This window comes from Cibotium barometz, chromosome 21 (genome assembly GCF_041138505.1).
Source record: "Cibotium barometz isolate CiBa-2024 chromosome 21, ASM4113850v1, whole genome shotgun sequence".
Taxonomy (NCBI): Eukaryota; Viridiplantae; Streptophyta; class Polypodiopsida; order Cyatheales; family Cibotiaceae; genus Cibotium; species Cibotium barometz.
Window position 1 is genome coordinate 30644443 of NC_141066.1, and position 17127 is coordinate 30661569.

General features: G+C 44.7%; 2 protein-coding genes and 1 pseudogene across 2 annotated transcripts in view; 1 reads left to right on the forward strand and 2 right to left on the reverse strand.

The window, feature by feature from the left end:
- LOC147627064 (RNA-binding KH domain-containing protein RCF3-like) overlaps positions 1 to 13861 on the forward strand; it is an 86052-nt gene extending 72191 nt beyond the window's left edge. Inside the window, exons 6-8 of the mRNA XM_086815628.1 lie at positions 12968 to 13035; positions 13141 to 13249; positions 13326 to 13861. Coding sequence (XP_086671754.1) covers positions 12968 to 13035; positions 13141 to 13249; positions 13326 to 13499 — 351 coding nt within the window. The 3' untranslated portion in view covers positions 13500 to 13861. The remainder of the gene's footprint in view (positions 1 to 12967; positions 13036 to 13140; positions 13250 to 13325) is intronic.
- LOC147627066 (uncharacterized) lies at positions 7567 to 8381 on the reverse strand. Its single transcript, XM_086816062.1, has one exon. The coding sequence runs from the start codon at positions 8320 to 8322 to the stop codon at positions 7567 to 7569; it is 756 nt and encodes a 251-aa protein (XP_086672188.1). The 5' UTR covers positions 8323 to 8381.
- LOC147627067 (uncharacterized) lies at positions 8931 to 9642 on the reverse strand (annotated as a pseudogene).
- Positions 13862 to 17127: the final 3266 nt, after the last annotated feature.

A 17127-nucleotide genomic window follows, 5' to 3' on the forward strand; every position in this document is an offset into this window, starting at 1 on the left:
ATCACGGATTGATCGCTTTTATGTGGGCGACTGGTTAGGGGAGCGAGGGGGCTCCGTCGGCATTCTCGCTGGCACCTCATTTTCAGATCATGCGCCAGTTATCCTGACATTGGAGGAGAGGACACGGGAGCCCAGCTTGCAGTTGAGGATCCCAGAGAGGGTACTTACAGATCCCAGTCTCGCTAAGGACATTGAGAGGATCTGGCATGATAGTCAGTGCTCTGACCAGCATGCAGGCCAGTGTGCCCAGGGACTCATCGAGCTTAGCTCTTTTCTGCACGCTGCAGCTTTGACACGGCTGGGACAGATTCGCGAGCGGGAGCATCGGCTGAGACGCAGCCTTGCTTCGCTACAGCGCCTTCAGGAGCAGCAGCCTGCATGTGAGTGGGTGGCGTCACAGCTGAGCCAGGCACGCCAGGAGATTAGAGAGGCAGAGGAGCAGAGACATGAGTTTTACTATCATCGTCAGGCCTCTCAGTGGACGCAGCTTGGTGATAGAGTGACTGGGGAGTTTTTTGAGATCACTGGACCCCGCCATGCTTGAGCAGGAGTCCGTTAGCTTGGTAGTCCGGATGGATCGGTAGCTACTGAGCGCGGGGAGATCAGAGCCATTGCCACTGCATTCTATAGAGGCCTGCTTTCAGCGGAGCCAGCCACTGAGGATAGAGATGCTTGCAGACAGACTATGTGGGCCCATGTGCAGAGGAGGGTCACAGATCATATGCGTACAGTTCTTGGTGCGCCTCTTTCAGAGATTGAGCTTGCCGAGGCCTTGAGGGTCCTGCCACGACATAGTTGCCCAGAGGAAGACGGACTGACGCCGGCCTTTTTTATGCGCTATTGGGACCTTTTGGGGCCAGGCCTCCGCAGGGGCTTTCAGTATGTTTTGGACACTGGGGTGATGCCATAGAGCTATTCAGAGGGCTTGATCTTTCTTATCCCCAAGGGGGAGGGAGTATCAGATGATATTCGGCATTGGAAGCCTATTACGATTCTCAATACTGTCTACAAGGTCTTAGCAAAGGCCTTGAGTTTGAGGATCCAGCCCTTCCTGGGGGAGTTGATTCATGCTACCCAGACAGGATTCGTCAAGGAGCGTAGTATCCTTGACAACATCTTTACTTTCTGGGAGGCGACGGCCCGAGCTAGATTTCTTGGCGAGGACTTGGTCGTGATGCTTCTCGATTTTGAGAAGGCATACGATAGAGTTGATTGGGGTTTCTTAGAGGGCACTATGCTTCGCCTGGGCTTTGAGCCAGGATGGATCAGAGGGGTGGCGGCTCTGTATTCCACAGCTCGTAGCCAGGTGTTGATTGCAGGAGGACGGAGGCCGAGTTTTGAGCTGACCAGATCAGTCCGTCAGGGGTGTCCCCTCGCCCCTTTTCTTTTTCTCTTCTTTGCGGAGGCTATGAGCATGTATTTGACGGCAGAGGAGGTTGGTTTGAGAGGACTCCAGCTCCCAGTCCGGGGGGAGGACCTGCTCGATGCTGAGTTTGCAAACGACACGGGCTTATTTTTGCATGGCCAAGAGGCCAATCTTCTTCGGGCAGAGCAGTCGCTCCAGGTTTTTAGTGCAGCTTCGAGAGCATTGATCAATTGGCGCAAGACAGTGGCCTTTTGGATCAGTAGTGCTCCCACTCCGGCATGGAGCCCGGATCCCGGTTTTAGATGGATTCCTCCAGGCACAGCAGTGCGGTATTTGGGATGCCAGATTGGACTAGATTTGTCACCTGAGCAGCAGATTGCCCCGCTTCTTCTGAGCATTCGGAAGAAGCTTTTGTATTGGAGTACAGCTCGACTATCCTTGGCTGGGAGGGTGGTGGTGGCAAATCAGGTGCTGTTAGCGACCATGTGGTACATTACGTCTTGCTGGATCTTCTCGAGCTCTTGCATCAGCCAGGTACAGAGGCTGATCAGGAACTTTCTTTGGTCTGGGCGGGACGGTCAGCCAGCCCGGGCAAAGGTTGCATGGGCAGTTATTACACTTCCGCTGGCTCAGGGAGGCTTGGGCATTATAGATCCAGTCGATCAGAGTAGAGCCCTTATTGGGGAAGCTTATTGTTCGGGGGCTGCTTCCAGGCGCTGAGCCTTGGAAAGAGCTTCTCTTGCAGCGGCTGCAGGCTCGGGCTCCCCCAGCAGGGGGCACTTGGGCACCAGAGATTCGCTGGATCTTCATAGAGATGAGGAGGATAGGCCTCAGTAGAGGATGGGAGGACAGATTTGCTTTGAGCATCCTGAGAGCTTGGGAGCTGCTGAGACCGGGGCTCTCTCAGCGACCTCCTTGTGTTGAGGAGCGGGCCAGACAGCCGCTCATCTGGAGCCTAGCAGTTCGCACAGAGCAAGGTCATATGCTGGGTTCTCGGCCTCGTCTAGCCTGGGGACCTTTAGCGGTAGGCCCAGCACGAAGTTTTGGAGACTGGCAGGCCTTCTGCAGTCTCCTAGAGGAGATCCAGGTGGAGAGGCTGAGTCACTTCAAAGGGGGGTTGATTATGAGGGATGATATTCAGGAGGCACTCACAGAGGAGTGGTTCACGCCTTTCGAGCCAATGGCCCCACGGTGGATGGGAGCCTTTACACAGTTGGAGATCCTGATTGCTGTCAGAGCTTGCACTGAGGATGGCAGATGCCTCTACTATGAGATTCAGGATGAGGGCAGACTTCAGAGAGTGGAGGTGGAGTCGCCTTTGGTTGCAGAGTGCACCTTTCAGAGGATACGGGTAGTGGCCGCCGCTTCTCGGACGTGGCATATTGACTCTGACCCTGCTGATGTGCTCTCGGATTGGCGCATATGGGCATATGCAGCGCGCCCCTTGGCCCGGCTACAGTGGGACCCTGGGGAGTACGAGTGGCATGATCCTTATGCATCCCTTGAGGCCACAGAGATCACCTTTTTCCAGTATACTGTTCGGATGGGGAGGCATATTTTGACGGCGAGGAGGATGGTCTCTCCAGCTGCAGCGGGGCATTGGCGGCTACAGGGACTCTCACAGGAGTTCCTGGAGGATTTCTGGGCTCGGCTCTGGGCTAGTCGACAGGCCCGCAAGATCTCGACTTTCCAGTGGCTGGTCGCCCACAGGGGATCAGCAGTGGGCACCTGGCTTGTTTATAGCGGTCTTCCGGCGGCGTCCGATGCGGCCACCCTATGGAGACACAGAGACATTGCCTTTGGGATTGCCCTCAGGCGCAGCAGATTTGGCTGCGGATACTGCGTATTCTGGCCCCCCTCTCTCCAGAGGGTATGTTTACGTGGGGTGCCGCTGCTTGGTCGACTTCGTCAAGGCCAGCTATGGGCTATGAGATGGAGCAGGACAGTCAGGCCATCAGATTCATTAGGGGCCAGCCTCGCCTGGTTTCGGCACCGGATTTCTCGTCCGCCAGCTGGACACAGGAGAGGGATTTACGATGGGAGCTTCTCAGCAGCCTCACCATCTGGTTCACCTGGAGGGCCCGGTGTTTCACGGCCTTTGAGGGGAGACTGGAGCCACCAGCAGAGACTGTACGGGGGATTTGGCAGGAGTTGATCCACACCCTGCGAGGACAGTATGACCGCATCCGGGGCGACTCGGACGAGGCGATCTTGCGGCGCCAGGCCTTTCACACCACCTGGCGCAGCGGCCCCTTCTACACCTTACACACGGGATCCCCCCGTTGGCATTACAGGCCACCTGTTTGGCTATTCCCCCCCCCTATTGTATGATTTAGCCCCTCAATCCTTTGTACTGAGCACCTAGGGAGAGTCTCCCGGGCTGCCTTGCTGTATTCACTGCTCTGTTTCTCTTATGAGCAGGAGAGATCCTTTGTAGCCCTACGGGCGTTTTTATATAACTAATGAAAGGATCTTTTCTCGGAAAAAAAAAAGCCGTATATCCAGATATTCATAAATCCATAAATAGCTTTATGTACCTCCAAAAAGAAAATAAGCAGAATACATAGCCACAAAACATCTTGCCATGCCATTAGACTGCATAAGGGCACCACCCCTATGCTCCATATGCATGCCCAAGTCTAACATGGTTCACAAGTCCATCTCTTGACCGGTGCTCTGCAGTGCACCCTGTACAAGAGTACAAGTGCTTCACTAGGGAAATGGCCCTTCCATGAAGCCAAACATGCTCGCCAGAGTTTCCCCTTCCACGAGACTTCACTCACTAGGGTCACCAAACCTTCCATGAGTTCACATAACTCACTAAGATCACCAACCCTTCCATGAGTTCAGATACTAACTAGTCACCAACTCTTCCATGAGTTTAGATCCTCACTCACTACAGTCACTAACTCTTCCATGAGTGAGGTATAAAATAGGATAAGAATGAATCGAAGGCATAGAGATCCTGGTTCTCCATAAGTATGTCAACGATTGATAGTTTTACACGCATTTCGGACGATGATAGAAATCCATAGAAAAATCCTCGATCCATGAGATTTCCATGAATTCCATAAATCCAATGCATCCCAAATAAAGGGAACGAAAAACTTGATTCAAGGACTGACGCCAATATAATTGTCATGTGTATGCACAATCATAATGACAGAAGCGCCATAGAAATGCATTAAATCCTCATTGCAAATAGATAGATCCCGAATGTTAATGACTCTGTATCACATAGAATACCAAAATCATGAATTAGTTTAATGGCTTTGCAACCAAGAAAGAGAGAGAGATAGCTGAATTGCTCAAAGTATCTATCCTGCAACAAACACCAACAACCACAGGATTCTCCTTGTACATACATGCAAGAGTTAAAGACAAACATTGAAAATGAAACATAGAGAGGAAATTTGCCATCCTCAAATTTTCCTCAAAGAGCTTGCTTTGCATGAGAAAGTATCTTAGGCTTTGGTGATCTGTCTTCACCGTAAAATCAACCCCAAGAAGATAATGTTTCCAAATGTGTCACGTGCACACCCGTGCCATGGCTAATCTTCGACATGAACAACATAATCCCTGATTAGGATAATCAGTTAGGATAGCATTTAGGTCATCTACATCATTAGAACCATGACCATCAGTGTCATCGTCGTCAGTACCATCAACATAAGCAGCATCAACTCGTCAGCATTTACATCATGGAGGACATGGATGCCCAGTTGGCAGCCAGCAATGCAGTCGACTGCCATCTGGAGTATCCAAACAGCCAATTGGCCAGGCATCAAAGGTCGGACAACAAACTGGGCAAGGCATGGGGTTGGCACATCATTTATATGAGAAAAATCATTAATTTTCTTGTCCAAGTGCTGGCCCACAACAGTTCTGTTGGCCGACCAACACTCCAAACAAATATATAAGCATGAAGTCATTAGTCAAGTAAATCAAGCTTACGACCCTGTGTTTTTCTCTCTGGACAACCAGCAGGTGGGCACGGGCACGGGACGCACAGTGTGGACAGGCATCAGTTGAATGTGAAAAGGAAACCCATGTTGGTGGCCAGCCCAAGTGTGAAAAGGAGACAAAAAGGAACTTTAATTTTAAAGGCTTATTATTATATTGAAAAGCATGCGTTTTGTCTATCTTTGCTTTTTAACGTTTTTAATGAAAAGCGCATCGTTTCTTTAAAGAGGACGAAGGGTGGCGAGCCGTGAGGAGGTGGCCGTGTGGTGATCGCCGTGTGGGAAGGTGGCCGGATGGTACGCAGACACATCTTCTGGAGCGCTATTGCGCATGAGGTGCTGTTGCTGCCACCATCATCAGCTGCCTCCACCGCTAGCTGCTGCTACTGCTGCCGTCAATTCATACAAATTGTTATTCAGACTGAAATTCATAAATTAGTAATTGGGTCTTCAAATGGAAGTACCGCAATTGCATGGAATCCCTGACTTGCTTGAGGCCTAGACATGATGGTATTTACCTTATAATTCGAAGTATCGTGACTACCCGTATATACCGAGGGTATAACTGCAGCTCTTTACTGGCAGTATATACGAGTAAATCTAAGACTTGTAATTATAAGCATAAATGCTATCCAGATGATGAATTCGAATGTCACACTTGTTAAATACTCTAATTTACATTAAGGCGGAGTGTTGAAATTGGCAATGCGAGATTATTGGGGGTGAGAGGTGAGTTGGTTAAAAATGGTTGGAGAGATTGTGAACACCCTTGAGAAGGGGTATTGAAATGCGTAATGTAAACTAAAGCTTGGGTTATTTGGTTGAGTGTATGAATGCACCCTAGAGGTGAAAGATATTGTGGAAAGATAAGAATGCCACATAATATATTGGATAAATGGTGAGAGTCACATAAAAGAATGTGGAAAAGGAGTTGCCACACATGGCATGATGATGTGTAAAGGATATTGGGTCATTGGCTATCTATATTAGAAGCCTTTCATTATATGGTAATATATAGATTATTGTTGAGTGTGCTACTCTCTCTCTCTCTTTATCTTTTAGCAATGACCCTCTTTGCCATACAAATGCATGTGGGTTAAAATAAACTTTGAAGACAATCTCCAGGTGACTGTTGGGTTGGACAGCACGACTCTATCTCTCTCTTCGAAGAAGGCGAGCTGAAGGAGGCACTGAGGGGCTAACAGCCAAGGGGTTTCTCTCTCTCTCTCTCTCTCTCTCTCTCTTATCTCTTAGCAAGCAAGTTCTGTTTACGAGATTGGGATGAAGAGGATCAAGTTAAGATGCACACGATGATGTTCTTGGAAGAGATGTGTGTTGCTCTTCGTCTTGGACCTATGTGTATTCAGGGATTGCTTGACACATCCTCTATTTTTCTCTCTCTGAGTTTTTGGCATCGTGATTGATGGTGCACATGTGGATTTATCTGTCATGGAAACAAGACATTGGTTTTCGAGAAGAAACGGGACTTTGGTATCGAGAACAGTTTATGGATACAGGTCTTTGGTTTATCGGATACAGGTCTTTGGTTTCGTGTGGAAAGCATGTCTCTGGATACATGTGACAGGTTCTAGTTTTCTCGAGGTTACATGCAAGCTGTGACTATAGGAAGGACATATGGTTTGGTACAGCCCTACTGCTGATTGGGAAAGGGTTCGTGGGAATCCATGGTTGAGATGGAGAAGATCTTTTCAAGCAGGGAGGTGTCATACAGGTGTGCCTTCTCTATGGAATGCTTTGCTGTAATAGCGAGAGATCTTATTGGGAAAAGTCCTGGGTGAAAAGCAAAAAGGGATCCTATTGGTAAAGGATTCGACAAGTTGTACTTTGTACTCTTATTTAATCAAGTAAGAAATACCGCAAGGGGCGCCACTGCGTTTTGGGGCCAATCGGTGTACTTGTACTATTTGCAGGAGCATTCTAGCTCCCCTGTTTGTTTTACTTTTCCAGGTTTTCATGGGTGATGAAGTGTTTTGTGTGTGAGTGTTTGTTCCACTGTCCGTCAGATTTCTGAAGGCTGGTTTCATGGTGCCATTGCCGGGATATTGTCGACTTTCTCAAGGAGGCAATCCCGTGGTTGTCACATCAAAAGCTTCAACATGTGGAAAGTGAAAGGAATTGCAGGAGACAGTGCAGGATTGTGTATCTTTGCCCATATGAGGTGAAGAGGAAAAGCTAAAGATAAAGCTCAGGAGAAAAGACACCAAGGACAGGAAGTAGTCAGCCAGGAACAAGAAGCAGTTGAAGTGTTATGGTGCGGCAATCTATAGAGGGTGGAGCAATCGAAAGAGGCTCCAAAGCCTCATCGTCCTCTCCAATAGCCTCTTGCAAATCTTGCAAGGCAATCAAGCGCTCCTCATCTTTTTCTTTGTTAAGCATATCCAATGTGATCTCCATTCTCTCATAGCCTCTTTCTTTGATCTTGGAGATGAGCCTCAAGTTTGTGTGTATGAAAACAAGCTTCTTCGTATGAGAAGGAAGAAGCATGTTTCTTCTCTTAGTATGAATGAGAGAAAATGTGCTCCAATTTCTTTCACATGGGGAGGCACATGTGCCTTGAGAAAGCACCCTAAGTGCAAGAGCTTGTAATTTGGGTGTACAAGCCCCAAATGTCTCCCACCATTTCACACCCTCTTGCATTCTTTTCTCATCTTTTGCAATGGGACGAGCAAATGTGCCGCTTTCTCGCTTATACTTATCCAACTCATCAATGTGATCTCCTTGCAAGGCCAAATCACCCTTAGTGTATTTTTCCAACAATGTCATCCATCCATCATGCACCTCTGAGTCACTATCTTGCTCTTTTCCTTTCCATACAGGGTGCAAGATATAGCCCACAGCATGCAATGGTGTGTGCATCATTTCCCATCTACCAATGCATAGATCTTTGATCTCTTTTATCTTATTGGCCTCAATGCCTTGCATGTTTTGCACTTGCTCTACCATACGATCTGTAAGCTCATACATGAGGCCCATGGTGGCTCCCTCCCTATTAGCCAAGCGGAGAATCTTCAAAATGGGAGCACATATCTTGACAATGGTTCTTGCCTCTTGCCAAAAAATGCAGAGAACACAATGTCTAACACCTCAATTGCCTGAGGGGTCTTTGATGCCTTCATTTTTGCAAATTTATCATCAATCATCAGCTTGCGCACACCCTGCATACATCTCTCATCCAAAAGAGTAACCAACATAATAAAAAAAGTAGGCAAACCGAGTTGTAGAAGGCTTCACCAAGTCCTTGCTGAGTTTTCTAAACAATGCCAACACTGTGGACTTCCTTGTGACAAATGTGATAACTTGAGTTGCTTGGTTTAGCACTTTTGCAACCCAAGAAATTTTGCCAATGTCCTCAAACAAGAGGTCTAAGCAATGGCATGCACATCTAGTGTAGAAAATGGTCGGTCACTCCTGCTTAACCAATTCCCCAGCCCAAACGCAATTCGATGCATTATCTATGCATACTTGCACAACATTAGCTGGGCCAACCTCAATGATAATCTACTTTAAATGCTGAAAAATAAACTTCCCAGATGTGTCCACAGATTTCAAGAATACAGTGCCATGAATAGAGCATGCAAGAAAATTTATGATAGGCCTACGCCTAGTGCAGGACCATCCATCAGAAACAATGGTGCATCCATATTTTTTCCATTTCTCGCGCACACCCATGATCTCATGATCAATGCATTTGACCTCATCCACTAACTCAGTGGTGCGCAAGCAATGGTAAGATGGGAGGCACATAAGAAGGACCAGCATGTCCAATTGCCTTCACCATCTCCAAAAAGTAAGGACTCCTCACTTTCCAATGGGGAATGTCCTCTGCATAAAAGAATCTGCACACTGCAATGGTTGCTTGCTTTCGTGCTTGTACATTCCATGCATTTGCCATTTCCCCCTTCCCTTTAGACATTTTTCTCTTCTTACATGATGACCCAACATTTGCACTACCGATAACTTATGCACTTCCTTGTGTGCCCATTGATGCGGACCCTGCACCCTGATAGACATCTCCACCCATATCATCCACCAAAGCATCCACAAAAGCCTCTCGGCCATGAACACCGCTACGACTGTCTGCATGCAACCTCCTGCAAACATCTTTAACCTCTTGTGATACATTTGCGCAAGGTCCCACACCATGGCCAACAAGCCCAAAATGTGTGCCCGAGTGCGTAGCGGGCCTCCATCCCATTGATGAGGGCGATAATTGCATTTACAGGTGAATTGCCCTTTCCCAAGGGCCTTTACTTGGATCACATATTGCCACTCGGGACGCTTGGATCGACCCATCTGTAAAAAGGGTGATTTAGACAAAACTTTGTTAGAGGTTGAAGAGGCCGACATTGGGCACAAAATTCACATTTGAACAAACTTGACTCTTGAACTTTGAAGTATGAACTTTGAAGAGGGCTCAGAGCCTCAAAGGGAAGGCACACAGTGCACACTTGTAACTTTGTAAGTGTGCACATGCCAATGGCCCAGCAGCACTGCTCGCAGAGTCGCTGCTCGCAGCTCAAGTCTCACGAGAGGGGGAAGGGGGAGGCGAAGGTAGAAAAAAGGCACAAGCTGCCAAGCTGTACTCTCACCAGCCTGGACATTTCCCAGTATGAAACGGGTCTGGTGGACTCCAGGATGTCTAAATATTAGGAAAGTACAAGCTTTTGGAATGGGGGATTATTCTAGGATACAAAGGACCACACTCCTAAAATTTAGGAGAGTTGCTATTTTTGGCCCGACTCCGATGGAAATTCTGTTCGCGTCATTATATCTGGAATTGAGCAGATACCAAGAGTTGGCAAAGTGCCTATGACAGAATGTCTACTAGCTGGGATATTTTTAGAGGTAAAGATTATGGGAGAACCCATCTCCTAGATTGGGACATGTGGCAAGAAAGTGGATCAAAGTGAGACAAGTGGCCTCACACTTGTCACTCCAGCTATTGTGTGGCTCTCCACTTGTCATTGTAGCCTTCTCTTGCCATTTTAGCTCATGGGAGGCCCAAATCTATAAATTGGAGCCCTCTATCTTCATTAATACAGGCTCTCTTGCTACACACTAGCCTCTACCACCGTTACAGGCTTCCCTACTGATGGCTACTCTCTTTCTCTCTCTCTTGAAGGCTGCCCATGAAGAATACCGGCTGTTGGGGACTGTTTTGGAGACTTCCATCGCGAAGAAATACTGAAGGCAAGGGTATTTAATCATTTATTATGATTTCTAGCCATTGTACTTGTTGTACCAGCCTTTGTACCTATTGTACCAGCCATTGTACTGGCTGTATCAATCCTTGTGCTTGTTGTACTTGTTGTACCACCCATTGTACTGGCTGTACCAGCCACTGTACCTGCTGTGCTAGTCACTGTACATGCTGTACCAGCATTTGTACCAACCACCGTACCGATTGTAGTACCGACTGTACCAACCATTGTACCTGTTGTACCGGCTGAATGGAGAGTTGTACTTGCTGTACCAGCTCTATTGCATGAAGACCCGTGGTTTTTGGGGAAGAATCGGTGATTAGTACGGATCCGGAACTCCGAATCAATCAAATAATGATGCCACTTATGAAGGGCGATCACTACTGTGAGCAGCTCCTGGTCATACGTGGAATATTGCAACTTACCACCACCACCACGAAGCTTTTGGCTCTTATAAGCAAGAAGGTGCCCATGCTACTGCAACATTGCTTTAAGGCCTCCTTCACTGTTGTCATAGAAAACCGTGAAGGGTTTATCCAAATCCGGCAACTGGAGAACAAGAGTAGATGACATAAGAACTTTGAACTTTTCAAAACAGACTTGGTCAACCGCATTCAAACAAAACACCGGATCCTTCTTTGTAGCATATGTCAGAGGATTGATCTCTCGAGCATAATGGTCCACAAAATGCTGATAAAAGATTGTAAGCCCTAGAAATCTCCAAAGTTTATGTACTTTTTTTGGCATGGCCCACAAAACAATGGCCTCAACCTTCTCCAGATCCATCGAGATCGCGTTCTTGGAGATTTTATCCTAAAAAAGAAATTTTGACCATGAAACACTCCTGTCTTCCAAGGATGAAGCGACAATTGGTTGGAATCAATCAACGTCAAGGTTGTCTCTACGTGCTTCCACATGCTCGTCTTTAGTCGTGTTGCTAAAGACCAAGGTATCATCTAAGTAGTCAATGATGAATATCCCAAGAAAATGCTGAAGCGTATAGAGCAATCTTCACAACCACGGTAGAATGCATACAGTTGAGGAGATTGTTAGTAGACATGGAGCATAGACAGAGTGATGGAGTACCTATCCTCACAGGATAATTAGAGTGCTATTGCCGTTGCTAATAATCTTTTTTATCGTGCACTGACAAAGCACATTGAGGTTCATCATCATGTCAGACAAAGACTTCATGCGTACGACATCAATCTAATGTAGTGTCGGTCGCAAGACAACATAGTAGATGTCTTCACAAAGGTTCTTTGGAGCACACTCACCATGAAACGCGTTTCGGGCAGCCTGAAACGCGGAACCTTTGAAACGCGTGAAACGTTTCAACGTTTCAGTGAAACGCCCACTGAAACCTTCAAAGTGAAACATCTAAATTTTTGAAATTTTGAGATTTGAAGTTTAAATATTAATAGTAGAGATGTCTTTCACACTTGTGTTATCACTCGTGTGGTAATGTATTATGTGAGTAATTTTGAGATTTTTGTACTAACAAATAGTAGACCTCGCATCTATCTCTCGACTTTATATATATATATAGGCATTTCGGTCCGGTGTTTCAGTTGGTGCCCGTCCACCGAGTGAAACGTTTCAGGTTGGAACTCCACGTTTCGGGGTGAAACGTTTCAGACTTGAAACGTTTTGTGGTGACGTTGATTTCGAGAGAGAAGTTCGAAGCTTTTTGAAAAGCATTAATCTTGATGCACTTGTGACTTGATACTACTCTGTGCATCCACATTTCCATGGGATTGTGACATAAATAAAAATGGAAATGTGTGTTAGGCCCTAGGATATTAGTTTGATGACATTCTTCTAGCAAAATATGTCACTAATAGGGTATGGTAGTCTATAATTTTTGTGACCATTGGATCATATGCCACGTGTGAACCAGGGGTTTAGTTAGGGTTTTTTCAGTATAAGTCCCCTCTTATGTGATCGTTAATGTTAGTGCTATAACAACTCGTGGAGTTCTTCTTGCCCTGCATGTGTGTTCTTGTTTACACCTGTGATCTTGCACGTTTCTCCATGCTGACATCACCTACCTTTCTGACCGATCATTGGGGGAAGCTCATGGTACTCCTTTTGTAGGCTTGAGAAGTAGATGCACATTGGAAAGCTGACCACAGTGGCCAAGGGGTCAAAGTTGGAAGTGAAGCCAGGGTGCCATCTGGCAAAGAATGTGTGCGCACTGTGTACTGGGACGCGGGGAAGGTGCACAGGCAGGAGAGAAGTGTATGCATGGAGAGAGGGGGAGGGGGGTGCGGGCTGCCATGCGGGGAGCTCCAGATCTCTTTGCATGATAAACTCTACTTCAACGGTCCTTTTCAAATGATTGCACTAGCCTCTGTTAGTCTAAACAGGGCTTTCTGAAGTACTTAGTGCTTACTATCATATTATCTCGTGTGTAGGATGTTATTGGAGGAAGAAGTCTGAGGGATTATGACACCCCTTCAGCTCAACAAGGATCCAGCTTTAGGTATGCTTGGTGCATGTTTCCAATGAACTGCCATATGGAGCAGTTTCTCTTAAAGAGTGGGCAAGCCAATTTTACAGATTTTCAAATGGGTATCATGTGTTGCAGGCTAACTGGTGCACTGGTGACAAGGACTACGGTTGAGGTTGTGATTCCTGCCCATGCAGTCACGTCCATCATAGGAGATGGTGGCAGCAAAATTGTTCGGATCCGCCAGGTATTCATATCTGAGTTTCTAGGTTTGATCTACTTGTAAAGAAAGAAGAGTTAAAATGCATGTCTTTGGGCTTCAGATGTCTGGTGCGAAAGTGGACCTCCTTGATGTCAGATCTGGATCATCAGAAGGGGTTGTGGAAATATCTGGCACTCCAGAACAAACACGGGCGGCCCAAAGCTTATTGCAAGAGTTGATCTTGAATGGTCAAACACCATCACTTGGCTATGCAGGAGAGTATCACTCATCTTGAGATGACTTGACCCAGCTTTTTCCTCTAAAAGGCTGACCATGATATGTATGGTGGTGACACAAATGGGCTTTTTAAATTCCTTTTAAATAGAGCTTTGCTGCCAGCATTTGCAGAGGATCCAAGGCAAAACCTTCAGCATTTTTTGTCTGTTCTTTCTACAAGTGCCTGTGTTAGTGTCAAGGCGTTACTATCTTATCCCCATTCGAAATTTCTTCCCTGCATTTTCTTCCACAAGGGTTCGAACAAAACTTAGACTCGTGAAGACATGAGTGACTGAACGTTCAAATCCCTGATTGCAGTCACTTTGGAAATGTTGGAACTTGCTAGTTAACAAAAAATAGAACGCCAGTTTTTTTGATCTAAACTTTCAATATATGTGCCACTTAATTGAGGTTTTTTTTGGCACTAGAGCTAGATCAGACCAAAAGCAATACACAAAGCTTGTATTCTGAGAGTCATGGGCACCTATCTGGTCATACCAAGGCTACGCATCCACAGAGCTGAGTTTATGTTGAATTGGCTAGTCCTCTTAGGAATCAAATCTCTGATTCGGCGGTACATGGATTTTGTGTTTGGTTTTTAGACAGAACTGATACTCATCTTGCATAGAGTACTAGAACAAATTTTCCTCAAACGGAGGGAGTCTTCTGAATGTTTGGTGGCTGTAAACATTTGGACTGTTGCCATGTACACCCTTTCTCAAGCACTGCCAAACCCTTTCAAAACCTAACACTTTCAATTTGTCAAGGTATCGTTGTAACAAGTGCCACCCTATATCTTGTCTGAGGTTTGAGAGTGTGGCATTTAGGGGTAGGTGGCAAGAGACGACAAGTCCATGTAATTAGGTGGTACATGGATATAACATACAATGGTTAAGGTAGGGGAGCTTACTAGGCTCCAGTTACACAGACATTGAAAAGCTCCTTTTGAAAGAGTAGGTACTTTGCAGTACCCTAATGTTCCAAAAACCCCTCGTTTTAACCTTGCACAAAATATCCTCTGCTTGCATAAAGGTGCCTAAAGGTAGTCAGTTTGTATTGCCATAATTTTGATATTTGGAGCATTGCAATGCTCATCAGTTAGGAATCATTTATAATGTCATCCATATCACCACGTTATTGCCATTAAAGTCAAATGAAATGTCACGAACCTTATCAAGAATGGTCTCATTGTTGGGAACCCTTTTTGTCCTACATTGCTTAAACACAGTTCAAAGCGACGGTTTGCTTTGGTCCCACGTAGGTGCCAAACATGCCGGCAATGTTGGATGGGGAGCTGGTGACCAATCCACATTATTTGTGCAGCACAAAAGGTGTAAAATGCAAAAGTGGGCCTCTCGCATACTTTGGGGGTGGGCAGCATATAAATGAGGGGCACAAGAAGCAGACGCGAAGGTGCTTTCCAGCTAGACAAGGTGATGGTGGTGAAGTTGAATGAAGGTAGGGGATGGTGATGTTTGCCGGTTTAAGTATTATGCCATGTCAATGCTATGACATTCTAATCAACCCTTGCAGATGTAAAGAAAACATTTGATGAAACCTTATTCAACAAAAGGCTTCACTCTCTGTAATCGTTTGTATTGACTCATAAGGTAGTGGATGTGAAGTTAAGCCTTCATGATGTGAATTAAAGGTGTACTCTTGAAGAAAATTTTCCATTGCAAGCAAGTGGATGAGCACAATATCTTTTCAATCAAAAAAATATTTCACTCCATTTTTGAGTGCTCTCTCTCTCTCTCTCTCTCTCTCTCTCTCTCTCTCTCAAAATCACATTCACAAGGATCAAAAGGAATGTAGAAAGTTATTGAAGAGGCACACATAGTTGGTATCACTTTATAGTCTCATAGGATCACAATCTTAAAGGAATGTAGAAAGTTCTTGAAGATCCATAGGTTGTTCCATGTATACCTCCTCCTCCAAGTCTTAATAGTGAAATAAAATTTCACATTGGTCTACCATATAGGCTTACCAAAATGAACTATAAGTGAAAGAGCACCTCTCCCATAATAGTATTTTTTGCTAGAGGTGAAATGGTCTTGGGTGAAACTCAAGTTGACCACTCAAGTTACCATTGCGTTGTAAAGTTCTTTTGTAAGGCACCTGTGCCATATTTTTGCATTACAAGCATATCTTTTGTAAGATGATAGTGTCATATATAAAGCAACCTTACTTTATGCTTAATAGACGAATATGTGGAAGTCTAGGACCTTGTAGTTATACCTTTTGGGAAAAAGACTAATTATTGAGGACTTTGTGGAGCAAGTTTGAATACAAGCTCTTTGTAAGTAACTCAATTTTGGGAGCTAGACTAGTTGTTGAGGACTATTTTAAGTCTTGGCGGAGCAAGTGTGAATACAAGCTAATTGTATGTAACTAAGTTTTGACATTAAGAAATGCACTAATCATTCCCCATAGTGAATCAAGGCATGCAAGCTCTCTACTCTCTTTCCCTTTTCCTCTTGCTTGTCTTGGTTTAATTCATGTATAGTGTAGATGGATGCCAGCATGTCTAGGAGTGGTCAGGACTTTATAGCACTACCTCTTCTTCAGTATTTTGGAGTGGAGTGAAGATGATCCTTGCTTGCTTCCATCGAGGAGGAAAGCTCTCTTCACACCCCATTTAACGGGAGAAGACACGGAGCAAAGCTAGTGTACAAGTGGAAGTTGCATTTGTAGCTCTTCACGATGCATATAATACATACAAATGTAAGATTGAACATATTTGGCACTATTACCATGGAGCGCCATTGAGCTTAGTCACGTTCTAAGTCTATTCCAAGCTATTGGGCATAATTAATATTGTCTAGTGTTGATTAGAGGGTCATACCTTGAAAGACATTATGTAGAGTGATTAAATGCATGTTTTCTTCTTGTTTTCATAGAGTTAGTAGGTTTCTATTTTTGAAGGCAGGTGTATTTGTCTTTTCTTACTCAAATGCTTGATTTATCTTGCAACAATTTTACGGTGATTATGAGTGCTTTGTACTTGGAAATGCACTTACAAAAATGTATGCTTTTAGTTGAGTGTTAACAATTTTTGAATGCATACATGCATTCTTTTCTTCATAAGCATGAAAACTACTAAAATGTTTTCCAAATTTATACAATTAGGTAAATATTTTTTAACAAGACTTTTTTAAAAAAAAGATCATCTCTTTATGTATATTGTTTCAAAGTATTTTTGATTAGAAAAGTACTCTCCACACAAAATATTCGTCAAGAAAAAAAAAAGTGCCAAAAAGGTTTTTTAAACATAGTCTTCTATAGTCATTATTTAAGCACTTTTCGTGAAAAAGTCTCAACATTGAACATTTATTTAGAAATATCTTAAATAATTTTTAGAGCACAATTAAAATTATTTTATATGTATTTAGGGTGTTGGCATGTACCTTCTATTAACTAAAGATATATTGTTTTATACATTTCTTCTCGAAGATAATGCTATTGCATTATTCTAATATTATTTTTTTAGCATTTTTGGAAAACAATAATTAGGCATATGATTTTTCTTTAAAAAATATACTATATGTAGTGGGTAAAAGTTTTCTTCAAAATATTTACCATATGTAGATGCATGCTTAACAAGCATTCTCAAGTAGTTTCATGGACGTTTGCCTTTCTATTTTTGT

Excerpts from the sequence above, each read along its gene's own strand:
- LOC147627066 (XM_086816062.1), bottom strand. The coding sequence starts at position 8,322 with ATGGGCCTCATGTATGAGCTTACAGATCGTATGGTAGAGCAAGTGCAA.